Below are 22,709 nucleotides of genomic sequence, written 5' to 3' on the forward strand. Positions count from 1 at the left end.
CACGACGTCCGCCGGTATGGGCATAGTCACGCAGCGGCAGGCGCTGTCATTCTGGGAGGACTCGCCGACGTCAAGCCCGGAGATGTCGTTCCGCAGCTCCGAAGCGCCGTCTTCATGTCGCCGGCGCGTGCGGTGTACAAGGCCAAGGGGAAGTGCAAGGCGCCAGCTCCTGCGGCCACCGGTCTGAGGTCCCCCGGCGTGAGCGTGCAGACGCCGGCCACGGGGCGCAAGACTAAGGATGTATTCGCCACTACTGGGAAGCAAGGGGCTACTTCGTCAAAGTACGATGACGAGATTACGTGGGACAGCGACAGCGACGGGTTTGGCGGGATGAGCCCGCCGAAGACGATACAGTTTGCGATGCCGCCGTCGAAGTTGCTGCAGACGCCAGGTATGTTCCATGGCGCCCTTTTAATAATGCTATGAACGCGGGAGTACTGATTTGGACTAGCACGCGAGGCAAGCAAACGCATTGTAGACAACATCCTGCTCACAGCAGGTGAGGATCTGGATGACCCGTCCGAGTACAGCCCGACCGTGGTCAAGATGAACCAGGATATTTTGGACGATACCTTCTAACGATGGGAACGCATGAGATGATTCGAGGTATATCATGAATAAATGCAAATAAACAATATTACCCCTTCCAACGGTACTGTTTTCTCCTTTGTCATATCCAAAATACCCCTTCTATTATCCCACAGCTCCCGCCATAAAGCCAGAGTCATTCCTTTATCCATCCCGGCCCCTTTCGCAGCAGCCGAACCCAGCCATCCAGCTCGTCAGCCACCGCCCATTATCTTCTCCCGGCGCGGCCCTCCCCCATATCGGGGCCGGCACCCCATCGCGAAGCCATACCCTCGAGAACCTTGCGCGCCCAGTCAGGCGCTACCTACCCCTCAAAGCAGGCAGTAGCGCGGCGCGGCGCGGCCCTTTTTTGCTTTATCCTCTCCCCGACCAGAACCTGACATAGCCGTCTAGCTATGCCGTGCCATGAAAGAGCGAGAGTGAGGTCCGTTGATGATCCGGGAGAGCTTAGACGTTCATGCGGATCTGGTTCCGCAGCACGTCGTCCTTGGCCTTTTGTTGCTGCTGCTGACTGCTGTTGCCGCGCCTTGTCGTCTTGCGCTTGGGGCGGAGCTTGTCTTTGAGCAGGCTCAGGCGGCTGGAGAGGGAGGAAGGTTGTTGCGACTGAGGCGGTGTCTGAGGTGTCGTGCTGGGTGGTTTTGGTGGTGGAGGAGGCTGGGTGATGGTTAGTGGTGGTGGTGTGTGGGAGGTGGGGGTTGGGGTTGGGGAGGGACGTACCTCTGGTGGGAAGACATTTTGCTTGGGGGGGTTGGTGTTGTTGTTTAAAGGGGTGGTGTTGTCAGGGGTGAAGTTGGGTCTGGGCAACGTTGTGAATGGTAGATTTGGGGCGTGAAGAGTATTGAATGCCTTGATTGTCTGGTTGTCTTGATGCTGATGAGGACGGAAGACCTGAGGCAGGCCACCTCATGGCTTATATACATGGTTTGTCTCCTTTTTGTTTCTCAGGTTTCTACGGTGAACGCGTCGCTTTGCTGTCCATTTCCGAGCCGGTGTGCAACACCGACCCACGCGCCATACCCGGCGTGTGAGGCTACGCATGTGTGCGTGTCCCACGCCAAGGGGAAAACTTGGTCTACCGAAGTGAGTCACGGAAGAGGCAGTACTCTGGAGCAGGGAGAAAAACGCCGGTAGGGCTCATAGGGAACTTCGAACTTGCGTTCTAGAACATGTAACCGTGGCTAGCAGGGGAATAGTGCTTGCGACGGAGGACGACACAGCCTACGTCAAGCGGCCCACTTAAGCTTGTTTGGACTGACGTCTTACTGTGTCGGGAGGTCGTTGAGCCGCGTGTGTAAGTGCGATGCATGGATGCTTGGAGTCCGATCTTGGCAGTGTGTCAGCGGCAGGCAGCTGTTGTGTTTGGTTGGGCACGATGTTGATTGAGGGTGGTGGTACGAAGCACATGTAGCTAGGGTTTGTCACAACATCGAAAAGGTATTCCGCAGCCTCGCTCACTCTGCTCACTGCCCTGTCGTGTCCTGCCGTATCGTATCCCGACCGTTTTGGCTTCGATGGACAGCGAGTGTATGTGAATTCGGCGGTGACTCGAGGGGTGCATTGGAGATTGTGACTCGTCATCGCAAAGGTAAATTAGCTAGCCAGCGACCCCATCATTGCTGACCATCAGGTTGTTTTCTTTCCAAGTTAGCTCGACCGGATTTGTCTAAGCGTGCGACCATCGACGAATCTTCGCCGAAACCCACGTGAAATTAGATAAATACCTTACTTAGTTGGTGCCTGAGTGTCTGGCCGCGTGCGGCCTGAGTCACCAGCTCCTTCTCGCGGCCAACCTCCGTAACTCGTTATGGATACACCATTCCCTTTTTGCAAATAACTATCCAACCTCGGGTTACTTTCCGCAGGGTTTTGTCTGGCTGTGTTCGAGGCATCGAATCAACCGCTGCATGTCTGAGGCCGCGCACCCGCCGCGCAACCTGACTGTCAAAAACCCAAGCAGGACCTACAGCCCCACCACCCCGCTCGCCTGGGATCGGTCTTTCGCGCCATGGAGATGGCAAGCTCACTACCTTTGTTATCGCTCGGGAATTGGCGTTGACTTGGCGACGACATGGTCTGAGAAGAAATGTCCACTGCTGCGAAGAACAGAGCTAGGTAACTGACCAGTTCCCTGTGCTGAAAACTACCAAGTGAAACTGTGGTACATGTTGTTTGGCTGGAGGGCATGTGCGACGGGCAGAACAACAATCATACCGGCCTATACTAGACTCATGCCTGCAGTGATTTCTACTCGCAAACGAACACCCATTCTTGTGAGAAGCGTTTTATGAGAGGTTCTATGTACTGACCACAAATACCATCAGTCATAGCCTTACACAGTGCGCTCAGTCTCGGTACTTTGTGAGTGCTATGGCGCTTTGACATTTGATTGCGAATAACAGGAAGTTCCATTTGAGACGCGGGGTCGATGTTCAACATCAACAAACACATAGTTTTGCGCGCCGAGATGGCTACGAACCTAAAAGCGTCGCCTACGTCTCTCATTTTCTCTGAGGAGGAGACGGAGCCCTAAAATGACTCGGTATCCCTTCCTGAATTACACATGCTTGTGTCGCATTAACTAACAATAACAGATTTCTCTCGGCAGCCCCTCGGCGGACGAGCTGATCGAGTCAATTCCCGCCCAAGTCGCGGGACATTCACCGGGCCTCCCTCTCCGCATCGATTTTTGCTGGCCCGAAGATGAGGTCGAAATCTTGGATGAAAGATTAGCCCAGGTCTCCGACATCTCGAACCACATGTCACGATTCCAATACGATTACAATTCCAAGACGGTTTCTCTCACAATGGGCAAATCCCAGGGTCATGCCTACCTCGCCGGAAACTTTTGCGTTCTAATTCAAGAAAAGCTCCGAAATTTCACCTTGACTTCTGGCTGGGAAAGAGTGCCCGAGGAATTGGCCGTCCGGGTCAGGCGGGTCAGGCCATTCTTCACAGCCAGTGTGCAGGTCAAGGGTAAGTTATGGTATCAACCGGGCGGCTCCTTTGGCCTTCTGCAACCTCCCCGCGCCAAAACCACAGCGGTTTTTGAGGTTTCGTAGGACGAATCTCGACAACGCACGGAAAAAAGGGCACAGAGCTATATTTCAGCAACTGGTGGGGAAATTAAGTTGGTCATGACTTTGGATGCCAAATTCGAAGGATTGGGCAAGGCGAGGGTCAGCGTTTTAGCAGCCGACAACAATGACGGCAATGGCGACAGTAGCGCCGATGGCTTTTATTGGGGAAAGCGTGGAGAGGTCTTCCACAGCGAATTTAACCCGCTCTTTCACAGGCCTCCTCAATTTAGCATCTCGTATCGAGAGTTGGGGGCTCTATTCCGTATCGCACGGCATCTCGCCAGGCCCGATCAATTCGATGTGAGAGAAGAAGATGAAGATATTGTGGACGAGACGTTCCAGCAGCATGACCTCAAACTTCAGCGGCAGCTCCGAGAAGCCGAAGAGCGTTCTGCCCAGGCGGTGCTGGGGGCCGAAGAGCGCATTGCGCGGGAGCGTCATCGGCGCCTGGAAGCCGAAGAGCGTTTTGCTCGGCTTCTAGCTGCGCTCGCTCCTCAGAATCAGCCGGACTCTGAGATGATTTAGGGCCTGTACAACAGCATCCCTTGAGAGCCGGAAAACTGTAAGGTGTTCTTGTAGCAGTATAATCAATCGACCCCACTCCCAAAGTCTCCCTGAGTTTAATTATGGTACTATTGTTAGACCCCGCATCATGACCTTGCCGAAGTGCTCTATCTCATCCGTTGATACCAACAGTTCCTTCAGCGATTCGGCTCTCCCCGAAGAGTGAAGTGTGTTCCGTCATAACAGCTGCGACGCCAGCTTGTGATACTAGCAGACGTGCCCTGTGGTGTGCTGGGTTTCCTTCGTCGGCTTCGTGATTTTTTTCCCTCATGTGCCCATCGTTTAACTCGTGTACTACACCATACACCACGACACGGTCGGCTTTCATGTGACTATGGGACTCGAATCCGGCCTGCTGTGTAGGCTCCCGACTTGAAGAAACAAATGGGCGGTTCGGTATCGGGGGGATGAAGACAGCCCGGGTTTTGATGTGATTCGCTTGATTCGCAGCCAATTGCTCAAAGAGCGCTAGTCCGTATCCTGCCTAGTCTCCGCAGACGCCAGGATCTGAGCTCCTTGTTTGCAGTCAAGGAGGTGGGTCGAGATCGCTTTGTCGGGCTTGCTTGCTTTCTCATCAACTTCGCCGAATTCATCCAGCCCACATTGAGTGAGTGTGAACCAACTACACAGCATGGACGAACATGGAGATCTACAAGAGATCCAGCCTCAAGGCCAAAGGAAGTTCTTCATCCAAATGTCGGGCGCGCCAGGCTCCGGGAAGAGCACCCTGGCGAATCAACTGCGACAACCTCTCGGAGCGGTGGTAATCGATCACGACATCGTCAAATCAACGCTCCTTGCCGACGACAATGTTTCGTTCAACCAGGCTGCGAAACTGGCTTACAACTTGGGCTGGGCGCTTGCCGGGTCCATGATGAGGCAAGAATTTAGTGTTATCATGGACAGCGTCTGCAATTACGAGGAGACGCTGGCCCAGGGACTCAAGCTAGCTAGGCTCTATGGGTTTGAGTATTGGTACATCGAGTGCCAGGCCGGTGATATGGATCTGCTCGACGAGCGGCTGCGCAAGAGGACACCGTTGAGAAGCCAGCGGACAAGTGTCGACCGCCCACCAGTGGATGCCGTTGCTTCTCAAGCTGAAGGTGAAGAAGACTCCCGTGCTTTGTTTAGGAGGTTTATCGATAATCCATGCCGGCTGGGAGAAGATGAGAGGGTGGGCATTGTTGTCGTGGACTCCACTGAAAGTTCTGAGGAACGGCGAGATTACATCCTGGAGCGAATGTCTCTTGACACTGACCAAAGGCAGCACACCGCAATGCCAGGATCGAAGGACGAGAGATGTCATTGACGGACAGACCCCGACACCCAACAAACGAAATTGCCTGCTCAAGCCGCCACAGCGCATTGTTTGCAGCCATTCGCCGTCCCCAAAACTTTCGAATCCCAGCAGCACTGGCAGAATCAAACATTTGGCCTTACCTAGTCGGGTAGGCGGAGGACCTTGCAGCCCCTGAGGAGCCCTGCCAAGTTGGCGCTCGCGATGATCAGAGTGCGGGACGAACCATTTCCAGATCTCATCCGCCGTTCGGATGTCGGCTTGTGGGAAAGGAGAAGGGAAACAGCACAGGCAATGAATGCAATGTGGTAGTTATGTCTTTGATAGAAAACCCTAACCGCCCTCGTGAGAAGGCGACATACCAAAAGAAGGGATGAATCTGCGTTGCGAATGGTCAGCGAGCTCTTCCGTTGATTCTGCTTGAATACCCGGATGTCGGGGCTTGGGACTCGTTTTCGGATTGTGCTGCGTGTGAGTGGTCAAGAAATGGGAGCCCCGCTCTGTTGCTTCGGGTTCAACACCACCTTGATTTGATTGGCGAATCGCTTTCACAACAGTACTGATAAACTTATCATTTAACGGAGATTTGAGTTCACTACCTGGACGATACTCTACAAAAACGGTAGCGAAAGTCAGGTCGTGAAAATCACATGATTTTGGCAGTTGATATAGATGCTGAGTATTTGATTCTCGGCCCCCGTGGTTGGGGGTGCTGAGATCAAACGAAGCTTTTTGGATAAGCTCAACTGTATTCTATACATTGAGACCACATCCCATCTCATTGAATTTCTGCAGGGAAGATTTGAGGCCCCACATACTGCAGTACCTGAACAGGGGTCGGACCTTCAAATCTCTCCAATCCCTATGAAGCATGGCCCTGTCCTGTCCCGCGGTCAACATCTTCACTTTTCCCGCGCGGGTCCCCGGGTCAACTTTGCAGCCCGTCCTTTTTCTTTTCCTCCTCCCTTCCGGTTGCTGTCTGCGCGCTCCAATACCTCAGCTTCACTTACGACCAACTGCGCTCGTTCCTTGAAGCTCTGGCAACGGTCTCGCTTTGCACACAACGACAGCAACAGCGACGGCGACGGTGACGGCGACGGCACGCGCAATGGCTGCCAACGCGACAACCTCGCCTTTGGCGACTATCAAATATGGCGCCGCCAGCGTGGCGCCCCAACTCGAATATGTCATCGACTATGTCTCCAACGCCAGCACGTTGAGCATTCTCGCGACAATCCTCGCAACCCTCGTCGTCTACGACCAATGTATGCTTGTGCCCAGCTCAACTGGAATCGGCTCGACGGCCTGAGCTAACACCATGTCTCCCTAGTCCGCTACATCTTGAACAAGGGATCAATCGCGGGCCCAGCGTGGAAGATGCCCTTCATTGGGCCCTTCCTCCAGTCCATGAACCCTAAGTTTGAGGAATACTACGCAAAATGGTTGAGTGGTCCCCTCAGCTGCGTCTCCGTCTTCCACAAGTATGCCGACCTATCCCAGATCGAACACTCGCACCATTGGTACTAACACCCCCTGACTAGGTTCGTCGTTATCGCCTCCACCCGTGATATGGCCCGTAAAGTTTTCAACTCGCCCGCCTTCGTCAAGCCCTGCGTCGTCGACGTCGCCCACAAGCTGCTCGGCGCGGACAACTGGGTGTTCCTCGATGGCAAGGCGCACGTTGAGTTCCGCAAGGGCCTCAACGGCCTCTTCACGCGCCGCGCCCTCGAAATCTACCTGCCCGGCCAGGAGGAGGTGTACAACCGGTACTTCAAGGAGTTCGTCGCGACCACCAAGCAAGCCGGCGGTGAGCCCGTCCCCTTCATGACGCACTTCCGCGAGGTCATCACAGCCGTCTCCTGCCGCACCTTCGTTGGCCACTACATCACGGACGAGGCCGTTAAGAAGATTGCCGACGACTACTACCTCATCACGGCCGCTCTCGAGCTCGTCAACTTCCCCATCATTCTCCCCTACACCAAGACCTGGTACGGAAAGAAGGCGGCCGATATGGTGCTGGCCGAGTTCGCTAAGTGCGCTGCGAAGAGCAAGGCCCGGATGGCTGCTGGCGGCGAGCCCAACTGCATCATGGACGCTTGGATTATTCAGATGATCCAGTCTCAAAGGTGGCGTGACGCGCAGGCTAAGGGCGACACTGAGGGCGTCGAGAAGCCGACACACATCCTCCGCGACTTCACCGATTATGAGATCTCCCAGACCGTCTTCACCTTCCTCTTCGCCTCGCAGGACGCCACAAGCAGCGCCGCCACTTGGCTTTTCCAGATCATGGCGCAGCGTCCGGATGTGCTCGATCGCGTTCGTGAAGAGAACTTGAACGTCCGCAACGGAGATATTAACGCGGCTGTCAACATGGACCAGCTCGAGTCTATGACATATACCCGCGCTGTCGTTCGTGAGCTGCTGCGTTACCGCCCCCCCGTTCTTATGGTTCCCTACGTCGTCAAGAAGCCCTTCCCCATCACCGAGACGTACACCGCTCCCAAGGGTAAGCGAGGCCCCCGTCATCTGTAGGGAAAGGCACCGATGCTAACATGACTTTTAGGCTCCATGGTTATCCCCACCACATACATGGCCCTGCGCGACCCCGAGGTCTACGACAGGCCCGATGAGTTCGACCCCGAGCGGTACTACACCGGTGACGCCGAGGTCAAGGGCATGAAGAACTACCTCGTTTTCGGCACCGGTCCCCACTACTGCCTCGGGCAGCAGTACGCTCAGCTTAACCTTGCCCTCATGGTCGGAAAGGCGTCGCTCCTGCTCGACTGGAAGCACCACGCGACGCCCAAGTCTGAGGAGATCAAGGTGTTCGCCACCATTTTCCCTATGGTCAGTCCCCCCAGGAGCGTTTTTTTCGATTGAGGCCGAGATGCTGACTGCAGTAGGATGATTGCCCCTTGACGTTTGAGGATAGGAAGTGGTAATGGCTGGGATGTGACGGGTATTAGAAAAGCATGCGCTCGCGTTGCGCTGCGGTTTAGAAGTTCAGTAATTGGGATGGTGTCAGTCATTGATGGGGCTGCAAGAGTTCCCCAGCGGTTTGCCACTGCATCGACGAAGGGTAATGACATGGCTGGTTTGGATGTGTTATGGTCCACCAGCTAGAGGGGGGAGGGTGGTTGGGAATGGCCACGGTCGGCCAACGACCTATTACCATTGTAATCTTTAGTCTGTACATACCTAGACCCGTATGGTCCGTAATGAAACTATGATGAGAAAGCTAGCTGGAATGAAAGCAAAGGATAGATTGAAGTGTGTGAGCTGAGAAAGATGGTTAGGTTTGTCGAGCCACAGGCCTGCGGTTATACTGACAACAACCTAGGTACTTTTAAAGACGGCGGCCGCTGCTGATATGCCGGGCACATGGAAGCCCCGGCGGACATTTCTGTGGGGCGGGCGACCTCCGACTCCCGGCTCCGTCGATTGCAGCTTGCTCGGTTCTGGAGCAGCTTAGCCGAGCTTCGAGAACTTCCTTCTGTCTTCCATTCCCTCAATTAATACTGGCGCACACCAATAGTGATCGGGCAAAAATCAACCATGGCATCCAGACGCGCAGTTGTAAGCCTCGTGAGGACCTCCGTCCCTTCAGCAAGGACAGCGGCGCCCGCGCACCTCCGAGCCCCGGTGCACCTTGCATCACGACAATACCACAGCTACACCCCGTGCCAGCCGCTCCCTGTTGCGCGATCCTCGCCATCGGCATGGCGCAACGAACCTGCCAGCAGGTTAGCGATCACAAGGGCCTATTCCACCGACTCTGGGGCTCCGCCGTCCAAGATCTGGGACTTTGAAGCTGTATGTCTACCTCTCCAGCGTCACCAGAGCTTCCACTCCACCCTTATTACATCCAAGGAAGCAAGCAACTATTCCAACAGCCAGCTAACATGCCCTCCCCGGCCCAGCTCGAGAAACTGACCACCGCCCCCCCACCCCTCCATCACCATAATCGGTACCGCCCCCTTCCCCCGCCCCCTCCCACCACCACCCCCACCACCCAGTTCACTTTCCACTAACCTGCCCCCCCCTCCCCCCCTCCCACCCAAAACAGACGTCCGCGAACCGCACGAATTGACCGAGTCCGGGCGCATCCCCGGTGCCATCAACATCCCCGTGTCGACGGCGGCCGACAGCTTCCACATCTCGGAGGAGGAGTTTGAGGACCGGTTCGGGCACCCGCGCCCGGCGCGCGACGCCGAGGTCGTCTTCTACTGCCGCGCCGGCGTGCGCAGCCGGGCCGCGGCCGGCCTGGCGCGCGACGCGGGCTGGGAGAAGGTCGGGGAGTATCCTGGGAGTTGGCTGGAGTGGGCGGGGAGGGGAGGAAAGGTGGAGAGGTAGAGGATATGGCTGTTTTTGAGGGTGTTGGGAGGGTTGGGAGAGTGTGGAAAGGAGGGGTATCCATGTGCTGTATGTAGGATACGTGCGAGGGTTGGTTGAATGTACATTACATTGAAGAATGCCTGCCTGCCCTTAAACGCCTGATGCCTCCTGCTAAAGGCAATCGCATGCTACCACACCAAACGTACACGGACTATATCCACTTGGTCTGCCCATCCGTCCCAATCTAGAACATCATCCTCTCCGGCGCCGGATCTGTCTTCTCGCCGCCGTCCTTCAGCGCCGGGCTGCCGTGCGCAAAGAAAAGCACCTTGATAGCAATTGCCAGCCCAAAGTGCAGCGCCACCACTAGAATCAGCAGCACCTTGCTGGTCTGGCGGTCGGTTGCGCTCAGCACGGGGTACAGGTTCCGGAGCAAGAATGCCACCGACACGCCGAACCCAACGCCGACAAACACCCAGTTCAGAATCGCAATTGGTGACCAGCTGATCAGCGCCACGGGAATCCAGGTCAGGTTCCCGTACCCGTACAGCGCCCAGCACTCGAGCAGGTTGGCGCTCTCGGACCCAAAGTACCGCAGCGCGAGGTACAGCACGACGGGGATGACGAACGTGTAGCCGTATATCAGCCCAGCGGCGCCTAAAAACCACAATCATCAGCCTCCCATCCCATCCCAGAATCACCGCAAGAAAAAAAAATGGATACGGGTCAAATCAAAAAAAAAGCTCACCACTCAACAACCCAAAGTCATACGCAAACTCGCCCCTCCCCTCCCTCGCCGAGTAATCACTGATAGTCCCCCCCAAAAACAAGATCAACACCACAGTCGTAGCGATCCAGAACGGCCCGTACAGGTCCGGATTCCCATCCAAGACATCCAAGAAATTGGCGCGCGGGTAGAGGGCGGCCCAGCAGCGGTGCAGCACGGACGAGGTGTCGACGTCGAAGAACTGCGCGTAGAAGGACATGGTCCACAGCATGCGCTTGCCGCCGCCGCCGGGCTGCGAGGATGATGATGATGTGTTGGCCGTCGCGGGCAGCGGGAGGGAGGGGGACTTGTGGCCGCCGATGCCGCCGCCGCCGCGCGCCGGGTTGGTCTCGGAGAAGTTGGAGTTGTGGAATTCGAGGTCTTCTTGGAGGTCGGTGTGGCCTAGGTCGCCCTGTTGGTTGTGGTGGGTTCAGTTGCTGTGTCTTGGGGGTGGTGATGATGGAGGGGCGCTGGGGGGATGTGGAATTGGAAGGGGGGGAGGGACTAACCTCATCGTCGACGTCGACGACGGCATCGTAGCCGGATCTTGACATCTTGTCGTCGCTATTCGAATACACGGCGGGGTAGTTGGACGTGGGTCAAGGCGACATGAGTTGTGGTCGAGGTGTTGAGCTGGTCGTCAAGGTGTCCTGACCCTGAAGCTGCACTGAGCTTATGCCAGCTGTTGCGTGGTCTGGATGGATGTTGGACCCACTTGAAATCCTGCAGGCGATATGGACACCCTCTAAGACAGGGCCTACGGTCACGTGATCTTTTTGATGGCTAATCTGGAATGCAATCATTTATCATGCCCGTCACTCGGAAATGATTTACATCGCGATCAGCCATTCGTGAACAGTCATGCAGATGAATTTAGATGGTCAAGAGTCTTGAGCTATGGTCATCCGGAATGTACAGCCAGAATGTGCCGTGTACCCCCTGCCAACCCTTGCAGAACCATGCAATGCCGAGAAAACCAAAGACGCCAGACGACCGTGACCGAAGAGAGTAACCGTTTATTTGAGCTTCTTCTTGGGGCGGAGCTGGTTAGTGTGACCGCACTTGCGCTTGCGGCAGTTGGTCGCACGAGGCGGGAGACGAGCCTGGATCGTGTTAGCTACCGGAGCCGCCGCATAGCGAGGGTGCGTTTCCTTACGTAACACTTGCGGCAGATCATCTTCTCGCAGTTGAACTTGGAGGCAAGGGCCTTGAGCGAGGGCTCAATGATACCACCACGGAGGCGGAGGACAAGGTGGAGAGTCGACTCCTGTGGCCGGGTGTCAGCTCAGTCCAATCTGAAAACGCCGCTTCCCAGCATCGATTCGATTTCAGCGCCGCGGGGTCGGTAGCATCTCCCTCCAAAACCATGATAATTCCTCCTCTTGAACACGCTTCCTCCCCAGTTCCGCCCCGTTTCCCACGGCTCTCAAATCGAATTTCGTAGTGCGTATGAACTGACCTTCTGGATGTTGTAGTCGGACAAAGTCCGACCATCCTCAAGCTGCTTGCCGGCAAAGATCAGGCGCTGTTGGTCGGGGGGAATGCCCTCCTTGTCCTGGATCTTCGACTTGACATTGTCGATGGTGTCCGAGGACTCGACCTCGAGGGTGATGGTCTTACCCGTGAGGGTCTTCACGAAGATCTGCACTGTTGGTGAAAATACGTATCAGCATCTCGTCAGCATCGTTGTGCGATAGTGTGGGCGTGGCTTACTCTTGACCGATTTCCGTGGACTTGCTGGTGAGGATGACGGGAAAGTTCCAAGATGCCGTAAATTTTGGTGGGGGTAAGAATCGAGGTGCGACTGGGGGACTAGGGTTTGTGGCCGGAATTTCAAGGCAGGAAAACTCAGTGTGTTTTGTCATGTGGCGCGCACTGTGATTAAGTCCCAACCCGAACCCTGGTAACAACACCATCACTCACAATATCCAAGACGGCTCGACTCACTACTATAAGTGGTTGGTTGCGCTTAAACGTCTTAGTTTATTCTTTGGGTATCTCATTATTTTCAGATTGCGCTGTTATGGCAGGTGATACAATCCTGCATCATGCCCAACCACAACTATCTCCCATCGTTTTCCGTCTTCCACTTCCTCTCCCCCCCGAGTCGGCGTTTCTCCTCCTTCTGCCAGGCCAAGAGCATTTGCTCAAGACCGTAAACTGCCCGAAGGAGATCACGCAGAGATAGCCCAGAAACTTCGGCCGCCACCTCATAGAGCCGTTTCGTTACCCCTTTGAGCTCATCGATATCCTTGTAGCAGCGGTAATCGAAGCCTAATCGTTTGGTGCCTGAGTCCATCCCTTGCGGATCCGATGTTGGGTTGACCCTCTTCATAGAGCTAAGCACTCTTTTGACCCTTTCCTCGATTTCCTCCTGGGGCAACTCGGGAATGACCGGCAACGGTGGGATGTCCTGGAGCGGGAAGAGACGGTCGACTTCCGTTTCGTCTGCGAACAGTTAGCCATGACATACGAAATCCCATCAGCCAGACTCACCAGCCAGAGGCCTTTCGATGATCTGGGTTTCTTGAAACCAATTTAACAGCTCATCCATATCATCCTTGTCCATCGACCAGATTTCTTGTGGATCCATATGCTCATACTGCAATATCCCAGGTTTCTTTTCCGGCTTCTTCGCGAACTCTGATTCCCAGACAGTCCAGTCCATTTGGAGGCAGAGTGAGTCGCTAAAGTCGCGTGGAATCCGCTCGATGCCATCGAGGGGGTATTGGTGTTTCGTTGCCACGATGAGAGACGCCACTAATAAAACCTCTGGGAGGTCAAGTAGCCGGTATCGTTTGGGCGTTGGGCGTCTCGTTGGGAAAGCGAGGCTCATGTCTAGAAGACGACAAACCTTTTGGGCAAAAGGATGAACCTCAGCTACATTCAGAAGTCAGTATCGCCCGGTTTGGTGGTTTGGAGACGAATAAACGCACGAGGGAGGGCCAAGTCCCTGATGTACAGAAATAACAAAGGCGGCGCTGGTATCGCGGGAAACTCTAGCCCGTGATTCTCCTTGTACCCTAGCATCAAGTCCATGATTGCCTGGTGGAGCTCGCCGCCATGGAACTTGGCATACCTCGTCAGAAGCGAGTGATGGGCCCAGCCCGGCAACCGGTCCCGCCACTCCTTGGGCACGTAGTCGATCTACCACCAAAGTCAGCAATAGCGCAATAAGCCAACCCTCACATCGGATACATACCGCGCTCAGAAACGGCATCTGTCCGTTTCTTGCCCACCGAAACACATCCCCGATCCTCACCGGTTCCTGCCGTAACACACATCCCAGGTACACCAACGCGAGGGTATCCATCGCCCCAGGAAGCGCCCAAACCTCCCCAGCCCAGCTCTTCCTCTTCCTCGTCCACCCCAACCCCTCACCCCCCTCCCCCTCCCCCGGCCCATCCTCCCCTCCCTGCGTTCCCCCCTCCTGCGAACTAAACATCACCAACCCCGCCTCATCGCGGACTCCCTCCCTCCCATCCCCACCCTCCACCTTCCCACCAACCGCATCGCCCCCTCTCCCATCACGATCACGATCCCTCTGAATACCCGGAAACGCCCTGACCCTCAGGCGCCAGAGATCGCGCACGACCGCCCTCGAGGTCCGGGATGAAAGCCCTTGCGGCGCACGAGCCAGAGCACCTGCTTGCGCAGCAGCAGCTGCAGGCACTCGAGGAAGAGCTCGCGGGCGGCGTTGCCCGTGAGGTGCTTGCGGTCGGCACGGCGGGACTCCTTCTTCTTGCGCGCGACGCGGCCCGTCTTGCCGAAGTTGTCGTCCTCGTCGATGTCGAATTGCACGTAGCCCTGTGCGTGTGTGGTTAGGGTGTGTGGTTTTGGAGAAAGGGTTGAGGGGGTCGGTTAAGACATAAAGGGATGGGGTAGGGGCAGGGTTCCCAGGTGTGGTTAACTAACCTCGACTTGATGACCATTCTCGCAGTATCGCCGTCCATTCTCGAGATACCACCGCCTAGCGGGGCATTCAGAACAGGTCTCGCCGCGCGGGAAACGATGATGGCGGCGCGGGGCCATGAGGTGCGGGATTGTCGAGTCTCGCTTTCACGGTAGCTGTTTGTTGGAGGGGCATGGAAAATGATTTGCTAGGGCGCTTGAGCGTTTCGGCAGCACTCATGATTTGATAACACTTCTAACTAAATAACATGTGCCCTTTTCATGCAGACGTCAACACACCCCGGTTGTGTTTTAAACTTTGATGGTCCATAGGATACAATTTATAGTTATGACTAACTGAGCGGAAGATGCAAATTTGCGTTCTTTGCCACAGCTCTTTGCAACATCATTTAGTAGTCGACAAGCACTAAAGTCTACTCGGAACATGGCCTAGCGGTAGTGTATAGCAACGAATCGGGGGGCGTTTGATTTTATTTAGACGGCGTCCCTGCAACTGCTAGTCTACATCCGGGAACCGCCAAAATGGCCTCGGCACGGAAAGGCGATGCGCGCAAGCAAGTAGACGTTAGTTCCATACCATGCAGTGGCGTCAAGACTCCCGTCTTGGGCCGTGCACGAGGTGCTGAAGTAAACTTCTAGGCAGCCGGCGAACATGATGATTCCCCAAAACATCAACCGATATGTCTGAGTCGGCCAAAGAAAACCTAGCGAGAACAAACATCATATTGCTACCGCCGTGGGGGAACCGATTCACTCCATTCCCCGACCCCCAGCTCCTTCTTCCCTCTCCCCCCATTTAGGGTCCAGGCCCTTTAGCTTTTAGCACTGTCCTCCTTCCAGGAAATAGCGGCCTCCTCTCCCATGGAAGCTACGATGGTAATGACTGGTGTAGCGGTGTTAGCTTGTTTGTTCCTTAGTGTTTGGTCCGAGCCAAGACCTACGGAGATCCTTCCCGGCTTCGAAACCTTCCTCGATTTGTTTACCCAACTCGCCCTCGGGGACCTTGACATCATCCTTGGGGTTGGCATCCGAGTCCATCAGGTTAAGGAAACCGTCATCGATGTTGACCTTAGAATCTTGTCAGCGCCCACGTCCTCAAAAAAACATAGGCCTATCACGATGCGTGCTTACCAGGGTATACTCGGTGCGTTTGACGTTCGGAACATCCATGTTGTGGGTCGAAGGCGAGAGATCCTCGAGCTTCTTGCCGGTGAAGATATCGATCGCGACAAGGTGGACCTTGGCGTGACCGTGCTTGCCAGTCTTGGATGTAGACATGTCGACGATCTTGCAAGGGCGGCCCTTGATCACGACGTGGCCGTTCTTCCGCAGGGCAGAGCACTGCATGGGGTAGGTGAGGGAGGCACCGGATTCACCGGCGGCATCCTGCTCGAACGCATGTTCCTATACATCCTCAATTAGCGCCAGCCTAGTCATTGGATTTCCATGGGGCCGAGGATGTATCGTGGTGGTTTGTAGAAACATCGTGACAAATGCGATGCCTGATTTACGCTGTCCTGGCGGGCACCGCGGGGTTCTCATGCCAGGCAGGTGCGGGGTGATTTTCTTTCGTTGCCCAAGCGAGCGACAATATGCAAGCGAGGAAACGTAACTCACCTCTTCCGACATATTGGAAAAAATTCGGAAGGATATTGGTCCTGTCGGAAGGGAGGGGGGGAACACAAAAGTCTGATGCCTAAGAAGGTGTCAAATGGTCTAAGGGAGGAGAGAGTGGAAAGCGCAAGGTTGACCGGAGAGGGGATGGCGGGAGGAAATTTGTGGTTTTGAATGACAGCCGAAGCGAAAAAAAGGGCAACGTTTCCCCGCCATGAGCATGGCCTTGTTAGGTTAATTCGAATTTGGGGTGGGTCTTTTGCTTGGTGGGCTTGGTGGGCTTGTTGCAGAACCCCGCCAGAACCTTTTTTGTGTCATCTGGCCAATCAGAATGGCCTTATCAAAACTGGTTCATTTTCGAGGATTTGTACCCCCACAACATGCAATCGCAGTATATCAGCTTTTTTGTTTCCTCGTTTTTCCTGTCCGAATACTGACATCTGTTTGTAAACAACAATTCGCGAGTACGGCACATACACTCGGATTCTCGCAAACCTCTGTCATTGTGCTTAGGTGGCCTGCTGAGGTCTGATAAGGAGGTACTCGTGGTCACACGAGCATAGGTATCTGGAAGGCATTATGCCGACCCGTATGCATGGCAAATGGCCTGCTGTGTAGCTCAAGTTAAGGTACATAGGGAGTTAGTTGGCTGCATAGTAGTTGTTTGCTTTGGCAATCCTCCATTGTGTAAAGAGTACCAACCTGCCTGGCACTAATTAGAACGCTGAGATGTCTCACTTCCAGATATTGGTCTTGGGGCTTTCCTATTTGTCCAGGACGCCGGACAGATCCTCAGTGCGCTTCATCTTGGTGCTGTCGAGATATCAATGGCTTCACATACAAAGTGTATTCACATACAAAGTGTGGAAAGAGTTATCCAAACCTGCTGTTATGTCACCGCCCTCGAGGAAATGGCACCGGTTGAGAATTATTGTGAATGGGCAAATCTGCGAAGGTCTCGACCGGCCACACGGGCCTGAGGCGAGCTGGCGCCAAACGCCTTGGAAAAGGGGCTGAGAGGGCTGTGGCGAACATTGGAGGAGATTCGGTTTGACCAATAGAAGTTGGTTATTTTTCTGGGCTGTCGCAGCTTTCCCGGCCCCACAGCGGAGCAGCCAAGGTACCTCGTTGGCATGCATGTGTGTTCGGGAGCTTCTCGGAGACCAGCTCTGAAAGAACAACAAACAACAACATCGGCTAACAAACTCTCTGAGTTTAGTCCACGAACGAGAGCAAGCGTGACTTGGAGGCTACAACGGAAATTGCGCTAAAGTGGTGATGCATCATGTGGCTTGATCGGTTTGCTGGGCCGCACCCCGGAAACACACCATCGCCGCCCAACAGCCAGGGCCGCACCCAGTCGCCGCTACCTCGGCGAACATCGAGTGCGCGGGGCCCGTATCTCACGTCGCAACGACCGGGCCTGTCCCCAAGGGGCTCTTCGTTGTCGCTGGCCTCAAACGATTCCTCGTCTTCGCTGCTCGGCGCGTCAAAGCGAAGCAATGGCTCGGCATTGAAACAGTCGACAACGGCGGACAACGCACCCGACCCAGAGACGATCCTCGCTAGCATTCTCGGTCCCCTCCCCGATAATATTGCGCCGCTGGAAGAAGACAGGGCAGGGCGGATTGCAGAGGATGATTTGGAGTTGGATTTTGATTTTGGTGGCCTCTCCCTCCGCGAGCTCGCCGAGGGCGGTGGCGGTCGGGTGGTGGCCGACACCGACAGACCGCAGACTGTAGAAGACTGTAGGTCGCCCCGAGCCAATGCGGCCCTCTCTTCCTGTACTCATAGATTCGACATAGTCGAGCGAGACAAGGCCAAGTTTGAAGACCTCCATCGATCCATTCGAGCATGTGACGACATCCTGAGCTCTGTCGAGTCCAATCTCACCAGTTTCCGCAACGACCTGGCTGCTGTGTCCGCCGATATTGAGAGTTTACAGGCCCGGTCAACAGCGTTGAATGTCAGGTTGGAAAATAGGAAGGCTGTGGAGAAGGCGCTGGCCCCCGTGGTGGAAGAACTGAGCGTGTCACCCACGTTCGTGTCCAAGATATCAGAAGGCCACATCGACGAGGCATGGGTCAAAACCTTGGCCGATCTGGATAAGAGAGCAGTGGCCCAGAAGAAAACCCCCCAGCAGACACCAAGTAAGGCTTTAGCTGATGTAGGGCCGCTACTGGAGAAGCTGGTTCTCAAGGTACCGTTGCTCATGCATTCTCTCGGGCTGTCATCAATATGCTAATCTGGCCAGGCCGTCGAACGGATACGGGATTTCCTTGTCACCCAGATCAAAGCTTTGAGATCACCCAATATTAATGCTCAGATAATTCAACAACAAAACTTCCTCAAGTTCAAGGACCTGTTTACCTTTCTCCATCGGCACCAGCCCGTGCTTGCAGGGGAAATTTGCCAGGCCTACCTCAACACCATGCGCTGGTACTACCTGAACCAGTTCACACGCTACCAGAAAGCGCTGGAGAAGCTCAAGCTCCACATCCTCGACAAAAATGATGTGCTTGGCCATGAGGATACGTCAAGAAGGACCACTGTCCTCTCAGGGTCCAAGATCGCCGGCGCACCCCACGACGCGTTCAATCTGGGCAGGAGGATAGACGTCCTGAAAACCACCAACCAGCTCGCCATATCCTCCTATCTCGCAGAAGAGGACCAATCAACCCACTATCTCGAAGTCCCCTTCCGCCACTTCAACATCGCCCTCATCGACAACGCCACGGCCGAGTACACCTTCCTCGCGGCATTCTTCAGCCCGTCCCTCTCCTTCGCCGCCATCTCGCGGCACTTCAACTACATCTTTGACCCGGCCTTCGCCCTGGGCCAAGCCGTTACCCGGCAACTCGTCGCCGAGACGTACGACGGGCTCGGCGTGCTGCTGTGCGTGCGCCTCAACCAGCGCTCGGCCTTCGAGCTGCAGCGCCGCCGCGTGCCCGCCGCCGACGGCTACATCAACGGCACCTCCATGACCCTGTGGCCCCGCCTGCAGGGCATCATGGACGCCCACTGCGAGTCGGTCCGGGCGCTGACGGCGGCTCTGCCTACGCGCGCGCCTTCGGCCGCGACCGTGAAGACGGCGTCTGCCGCGCCCCATGTCGTCACGCAGCGGTTTGGTCAGCTGTTGCACGGGGTGTTGGCGCTGAGTGCGGATGTTGGCGGGGACGACGAGCCGGTCGTGGCGAGCCTGCGGCGGTTGCGGAATGAGGTTGAGGCGTTTCTGACTAAGGCCAGCCAGGCGTCCTTTGGAGCAGATAAGCGGAAGCGGGAGCGGTTCTTGTATAATAATTATAGCTTGGTTCTGACCATTATTAGCGATGTCAGTGGGAAGCTAGCGGATGAGGAGCAGGAGTATTTCGAGGCCTTGAAAACGAGCGTTCAGGAGGCTGGGTAGGTTGGAGTAGAGCCGATTCTGGGCGTTGGTATAATATGTCGCCGTCTTTTTGTCTTTGGCCGGCGGGTCTAGGAGTGGGATAGAATAAACAATAAATCATGTCGACGTGATACGGCGCCTTATTCATCCAGCCCAAAAACGTGATATTAAATGTAAACAATCCTGATTTTATAGTGTACACGACAACGACTGTCGTCACTTTGCCTTGGTGCAGCTCTACTATGTTATGACCGTTCTAGAAACACAATCTCGACACACACCACTACGCACCACCTCACCACATACTCCGACACCCACCCCAGCCCGGACACCACGGGGCCAGGCAACGGCCCCCGCCGCAACAGCACCGCCAGCACCCCGACCAGCACGGCAGCGCCAACCATCCCCGCCGGCCGGCGATGCTTCCACACCCACTTCCCCGCCCGCTCCCTCGTCTCCTGCCACCTCAGCTCCCTCACCTGCCGCTCAAACCACACCCGCCCCTGCTCCACCCGAACCAAGCCCGCGCCCTCCCCACACCTCCTCCCCGTCTTCAACACACTCCACCTCGAGACCCCCTTCCTCCACGCGGGCAACCGCTCCGGAGGGAACTCGGCCTGCAGCCGCACCGCCTGCGCAATCAAGCCCTCCAGGTCCAGCGGCACGGGTAGCTTGGACAGGATGCTATGCAGCATCTCGGGCTCGTCGGGCGGGGTGTCGAACAGCTCGGCGCGGCGGGCGCGCACGATGGCGGCGAACAGGTAGACGCTGAAGGCCGGGTCGGGCGCCGCCAACAGGGCGTCGAACAGCCGGGCGATCTCGCCCTGGGTGGTCACGTCGTGCGCGTACATGGTGAGCGTGCCGGAGAGCGCGAAGAAGGGCTCCGTGCCGGAGAGGTGGCGCCAGAGGGCTGGGTCGGCCAGGCGTAGGATGTCCGGGAGCAGGCGGAGTTGGGCGATGGCTGGGGCGAGGGAGGGGAGCATGAAATCGCGGATGTGGAAGAGCGAGAGGTGGGTGAGGCTGGGTTGGTGGAGGGGGGGTGGCAGGGTGAGGAGCAGGACTTGGGCGATGTCGTGGTAGCCTTGGAAGTAGCAGAGGTAGGGGTGGGTGCGGAGCACGGAGACGATGAGGGAGGAGAGGAGGGGTTTGGCGTGGGCGAGTTGGGCTTCGGTTTGGTCTGGGGGGTGGGCAAAGGTGGTGGTGTTAGTTTTGGTGTGCTTTCGTTTTAGTAGAAAGGGGGAGCAGGGAAGGGGCTCTGGGGCGAGGAATGTGAAAGGAACATACGCTCTGGGTAGTAGATGAAGGAGCGGTTTACGTCGAGCTGAACTTGGTCTTCATCTCTATGACGCGGGAGGGATTCCCATGCGGGAACCGAAGCCGTTCCATTGGGGCTAGATCCTGTTTTGGGGTTGTCGGAGGGGAGTCCCAGAAGTACCGGCCCTGTATAAGAGTTAGCCCAACTGTAAACCAGAATAACGATGGGTTTGAGAGCTGGCAATGCTACTCCGTGGGGGGCACTTACATGCCCGCTGACGGATACTATCGGCCAAGAAACCCCCCGGTGACTGTGCAAGCGCCCTCAGAGCGTCCAAGTCCCTTTGGCTGCACGCCTCGAGGATGGCCTTTTTCTTTTCATCGCTGGCATGAGTTGCATTTTTGTGATTGACAGCCTTCTCGTCGAGACTCAGCGGCTTGGTCGATTCCTCCATTTTCTATCCGAATAGCCGTGCTTGGTGCGATATTTGAGGTTTGCTATCTTTGGACGTTGGCAGATAGATACTGGTCTTAAGCATAAAATTACGGCATCTCAAAATCCGCAAATGTTTCCCTTCCGGGATGGATAGCGCTGTTGTACAGATGAATATTTTTGTCCTGTCTTTTCCTGCCGCGTGTCTCGATTCGCAGGCCCGCTTCAAGAGTTGGGCAAGGTGGATAATTTTGGAGACATGTAGAGGCAGATCCTGGCGTGTTCCTGGTGGGAAGACCGTGGTTTGTAAAAGGGAACGAGTTACCTAGTTAACTCGGGTTACCTCGTTATTGAGTTGTTCAATTCGGAAACGCGTGTCTGGCGGATCAAAGACGTGCATTGATGTAAGTTACATGTATCATTTCATGCTGTGATGTATCCTCATTCTTACGGATGGGTGCTTGGCTTCCAGTTCCACACTGGTTTGACAGGGATCTTGTTGACGAAATACAATGCAATCTATAACGAGAATCAGGAAGAAGGAAACAGCGAGGACCGGGTCAACCCGAAAGTACTGTGTCCATTTCCCCTTCTTTTGTTTTTAAGCCACCCTGAAGTGTTCGATGCCGGGACTACTTCGTTACTTCGTACGACGTACTTACGATCCTTCCACTTTCAGAAATGCCAAGAGTGCAGTCGTGTATACCGGCTCCCATGTGTTGCCCTGCTCAAACATGGAAAACACCCGAATCGTTGACTGGCCCCATTACTACAAGGCCATCGAGATTGAAACGGGGAAAAAAGCAATGGAAGGCGTCGAGAAGATTGGCAAGCTTTCCCGACTGCCCGACTCATGACTGCTGCTGCGACGGCCGACTGATGGAGCGTTAGTTAACGAGGTACCTTCGGTATGGAACGACCAGATTCGTAGGGCTGCCCCTTCCTCTGGTTTCACCTCACATGGAAGCGAAGCACAACAAAGCATCGAGGGTCAAAGTGGAAGTGGGATAAGCGGGAGAATTGTTTCTATTGTACACAAGGAAAGAGACGACTTGCACTCGAGGGAGCTGTAGTTAGGCACCTCAATACCTTGCGCTCTGGAACACCATCTCAGCTGCGTCCAAGATCCCCGCCACCGACGGGAGTGAAGTGGAAGACCCTCTGAGCAAAACAGTGGGTACTGTACAGTATGTACACACAAGCAATATACACAGTACTGCTCTCTTCATGCCATACTTCGCAGCCAAACCAAACCTAGATATTTGCTAAACAAGGTGCAATGCAATCCATTGCTATTATTATTCCTATTTCTACAATATCATATAGTTACCTTGTTTACTTCTCTGTGTACAACCTGTGCAAGTGCTGTGCGCGTGTGAGCGAGACTTGCAGATGTGTACAGTGCCGGCTTTTTTGTTTAGAGGTGCTCAGCCCGACGAACACCTAACCCACCTAGACACCTCAACCACCAGCTGGAACCCCCC

The 22,709-nt window shown here is 55.3% G+C and overlaps 11 protein-coding genes across 11 annotated transcripts in view; 5 read left to right on the plus strand and 6 right to left on the minus strand.

Annotated features, from left to right (window-relative positions):
- Positions 1-579, plus strand: part of CHGG_04821 (uncharacterized protein) — a gene marked incomplete at both ends in the record, with an annotated part of 2,908 nt that extends 2,329 nt beyond the window's left edge. The window contains 2 exons of the mRNA XM_001224034.1: positions 76-391; positions 497-579. Of these exons, the coding sequence (XP_001224035.1) occupies positions 76-391; positions 497-579 (399 nt within the window). The remainder of the gene's footprint in view (positions 1-75; positions 392-496) is intronic.
- A 456-nt stretch (positions 580-1,035) lies between these two features.
- Positions 1,036-1,322, minus strand: CHGG_04822 (uncharacterized protein; the record flags this gene model as incomplete). The annotated part of the gene is made up of 2 exons (XM_001224035.1): positions 1,036-1,216; positions 1,306-1,322. The coding sequence occupies 2 exons, from the start codon at positions 1,320-1,322 to the stop codon at positions 1,036-1,038; spliced, it is 198 nt and encodes a 65-aa protein (XP_001224036.1).
- Positions 1,323-2,671: 1,349 nt separating this feature from the next.
- Positions 2,672-4,190, plus strand: CHGG_04823 (uncharacterized protein; the record flags this gene model as incomplete). Its single annotated transcript, XM_001224036.1, has 4 exons — positions 2,672-2,700; positions 2,916-2,946; positions 3,180-3,561; positions 3,748-4,190. The coding sequence occupies 4 exons, from the start codon at positions 2,672-2,674 to the stop codon at positions 4,188-4,190; spliced, it is 885 nt and encodes a 294-aa protein (XP_001224037.1).
- Positions 4,191-4,860: 670 nt separating this feature from the next.
- On the plus strand, positions 4,861-5,538 carry CHGG_04824 (uncharacterized protein; the record flags this gene model as incomplete). The annotated part of the gene is made up of 1 exon (XM_001224037.1): positions 4,861-5,538. One exon carries the CDS (start codon positions 4,861-4,863, stop codon positions 5,536-5,538), a length of 678 nt encoding a protein of 225 aa, XP_001224038.1.
- Positions 5,539-6,634: 1,096 nt separating this feature from the next.
- CHGG_04825 (uncharacterized protein) lies at positions 6,635-8,876 on the plus strand (the record flags this gene model as incomplete). The annotated part of the gene is made up of 6 exons (XM_001224038.1): positions 6,635-6,791; positions 6,857-7,007; positions 7,068-8,032; positions 8,090-8,373; positions 8,430-8,464; positions 8,867-8,876. 6 exons carry the CDS (start codon positions 6,635-6,637, stop codon positions 8,874-8,876), a joined length of 1,602 nt encoding a protein of 533 aa, XP_001224039.1.
- Positions 8,877-10,105: 1,229 nt separating this feature from the next.
- Positions 10,106-11,181, minus strand: CHGG_04826 (uncharacterized protein; the record flags this gene model as incomplete). The annotated part of the gene is made up of 3 exons (XM_001224039.1): positions 10,106-10,518; positions 10,610-11,039; positions 11,137-11,181. 3 exons carry the CDS (start codon positions 11,179-11,181, stop codon positions 10,106-10,108), a joined length of 888 nt encoding a protein of 295 aa, XP_001224040.1.
- Positions 11,182-11,643: 462 nt separating this feature from the next.
- On the minus strand, positions 11,644-12,300 carry CHGG_04827 (ubiquitin; the record flags this gene model as incomplete). Its single annotated transcript, XM_001224040.1, has 3 exons — positions 11,644-11,730; positions 11,784-11,911; positions 12,291-12,300. 3 exons carry the CDS (start codon positions 12,298-12,300, stop codon positions 11,644-11,646), a joined length of 225 nt encoding a protein of 74 aa, XP_001224041.1.
- Positions 12,301-13,503: 1,203 nt separating this feature from the next.
- Positions 13,504-14,559, minus strand: CHGG_04828 (uncharacterized protein; the record flags this gene model as incomplete). Its single annotated transcript, XM_001224041.1, has 4 exons — positions 13,504-13,507; positions 13,707-13,774; positions 14,261-14,434; positions 14,539-14,559. The coding sequence occupies 4 exons, from the start codon at positions 14,557-14,559 to the stop codon at positions 13,504-13,506; spliced, it is 267 nt and encodes an 88-aa protein (XP_001224042.1).
- A 792-nt stretch (positions 14,560-15,351) lies between these two features.
- Positions 15,352-16,168, minus strand: CHGG_04829 (eukaryotic translation initiation factor 5A-2; the record flags this gene model as incomplete). Its single annotated transcript, XM_001224042.1, has 3 exons — positions 15,352-15,553; positions 15,681-15,943; positions 16,157-16,168. The coding sequence occupies 3 exons, from the start codon at positions 16,166-16,168 to the stop codon at positions 15,352-15,354; spliced, it is 477 nt and encodes a 158-aa protein (XP_001224043.1).
- Positions 16,169-17,438: 1,270 nt separating this feature from the next.
- CHGG_04830 (uncharacterized protein) lies at positions 17,439-19,559 on the plus strand (the record flags this gene model as incomplete). The annotated part of the gene is made up of 2 exons (XM_001224043.1): positions 17,439-18,353; positions 18,507-19,559. 2 exons carry the CDS (start codon positions 17,439-17,441, stop codon positions 19,557-19,559), a joined length of 1,968 nt encoding a protein of 655 aa, XP_001224044.1.
- A 224-nt stretch (positions 19,560-19,783) lies between these two features.
- CHGG_04831 (uncharacterized protein) lies at positions 19,784-21,247 on the minus strand (the record flags this gene model as incomplete). The annotated part of the gene is made up of 3 exons (XM_001224044.1): positions 19,784-20,715; positions 20,823-20,978; positions 21,061-21,247. 3 exons carry the CDS (start codon positions 21,245-21,247, stop codon positions 19,784-19,786), a joined length of 1,275 nt encoding a protein of 424 aa, XP_001224045.1.
- Between the last annotated feature and the right edge of the window lie 1,462 nt (positions 21,248-22,709).

Source organism: Chaetomium globosum, genomic scaffold, assembly GCF_000143365.1.
Source record: "Chaetomium globosum CBS 148.51 scaffold_4 genomic scaffold, whole genome shotgun sequence".
NCBI classification, from domain to species: Eukaryota; Fungi; Ascomycota; class Sordariomycetes; order Sordariales; family Chaetomiaceae; genus Chaetomium; species Chaetomium globosum.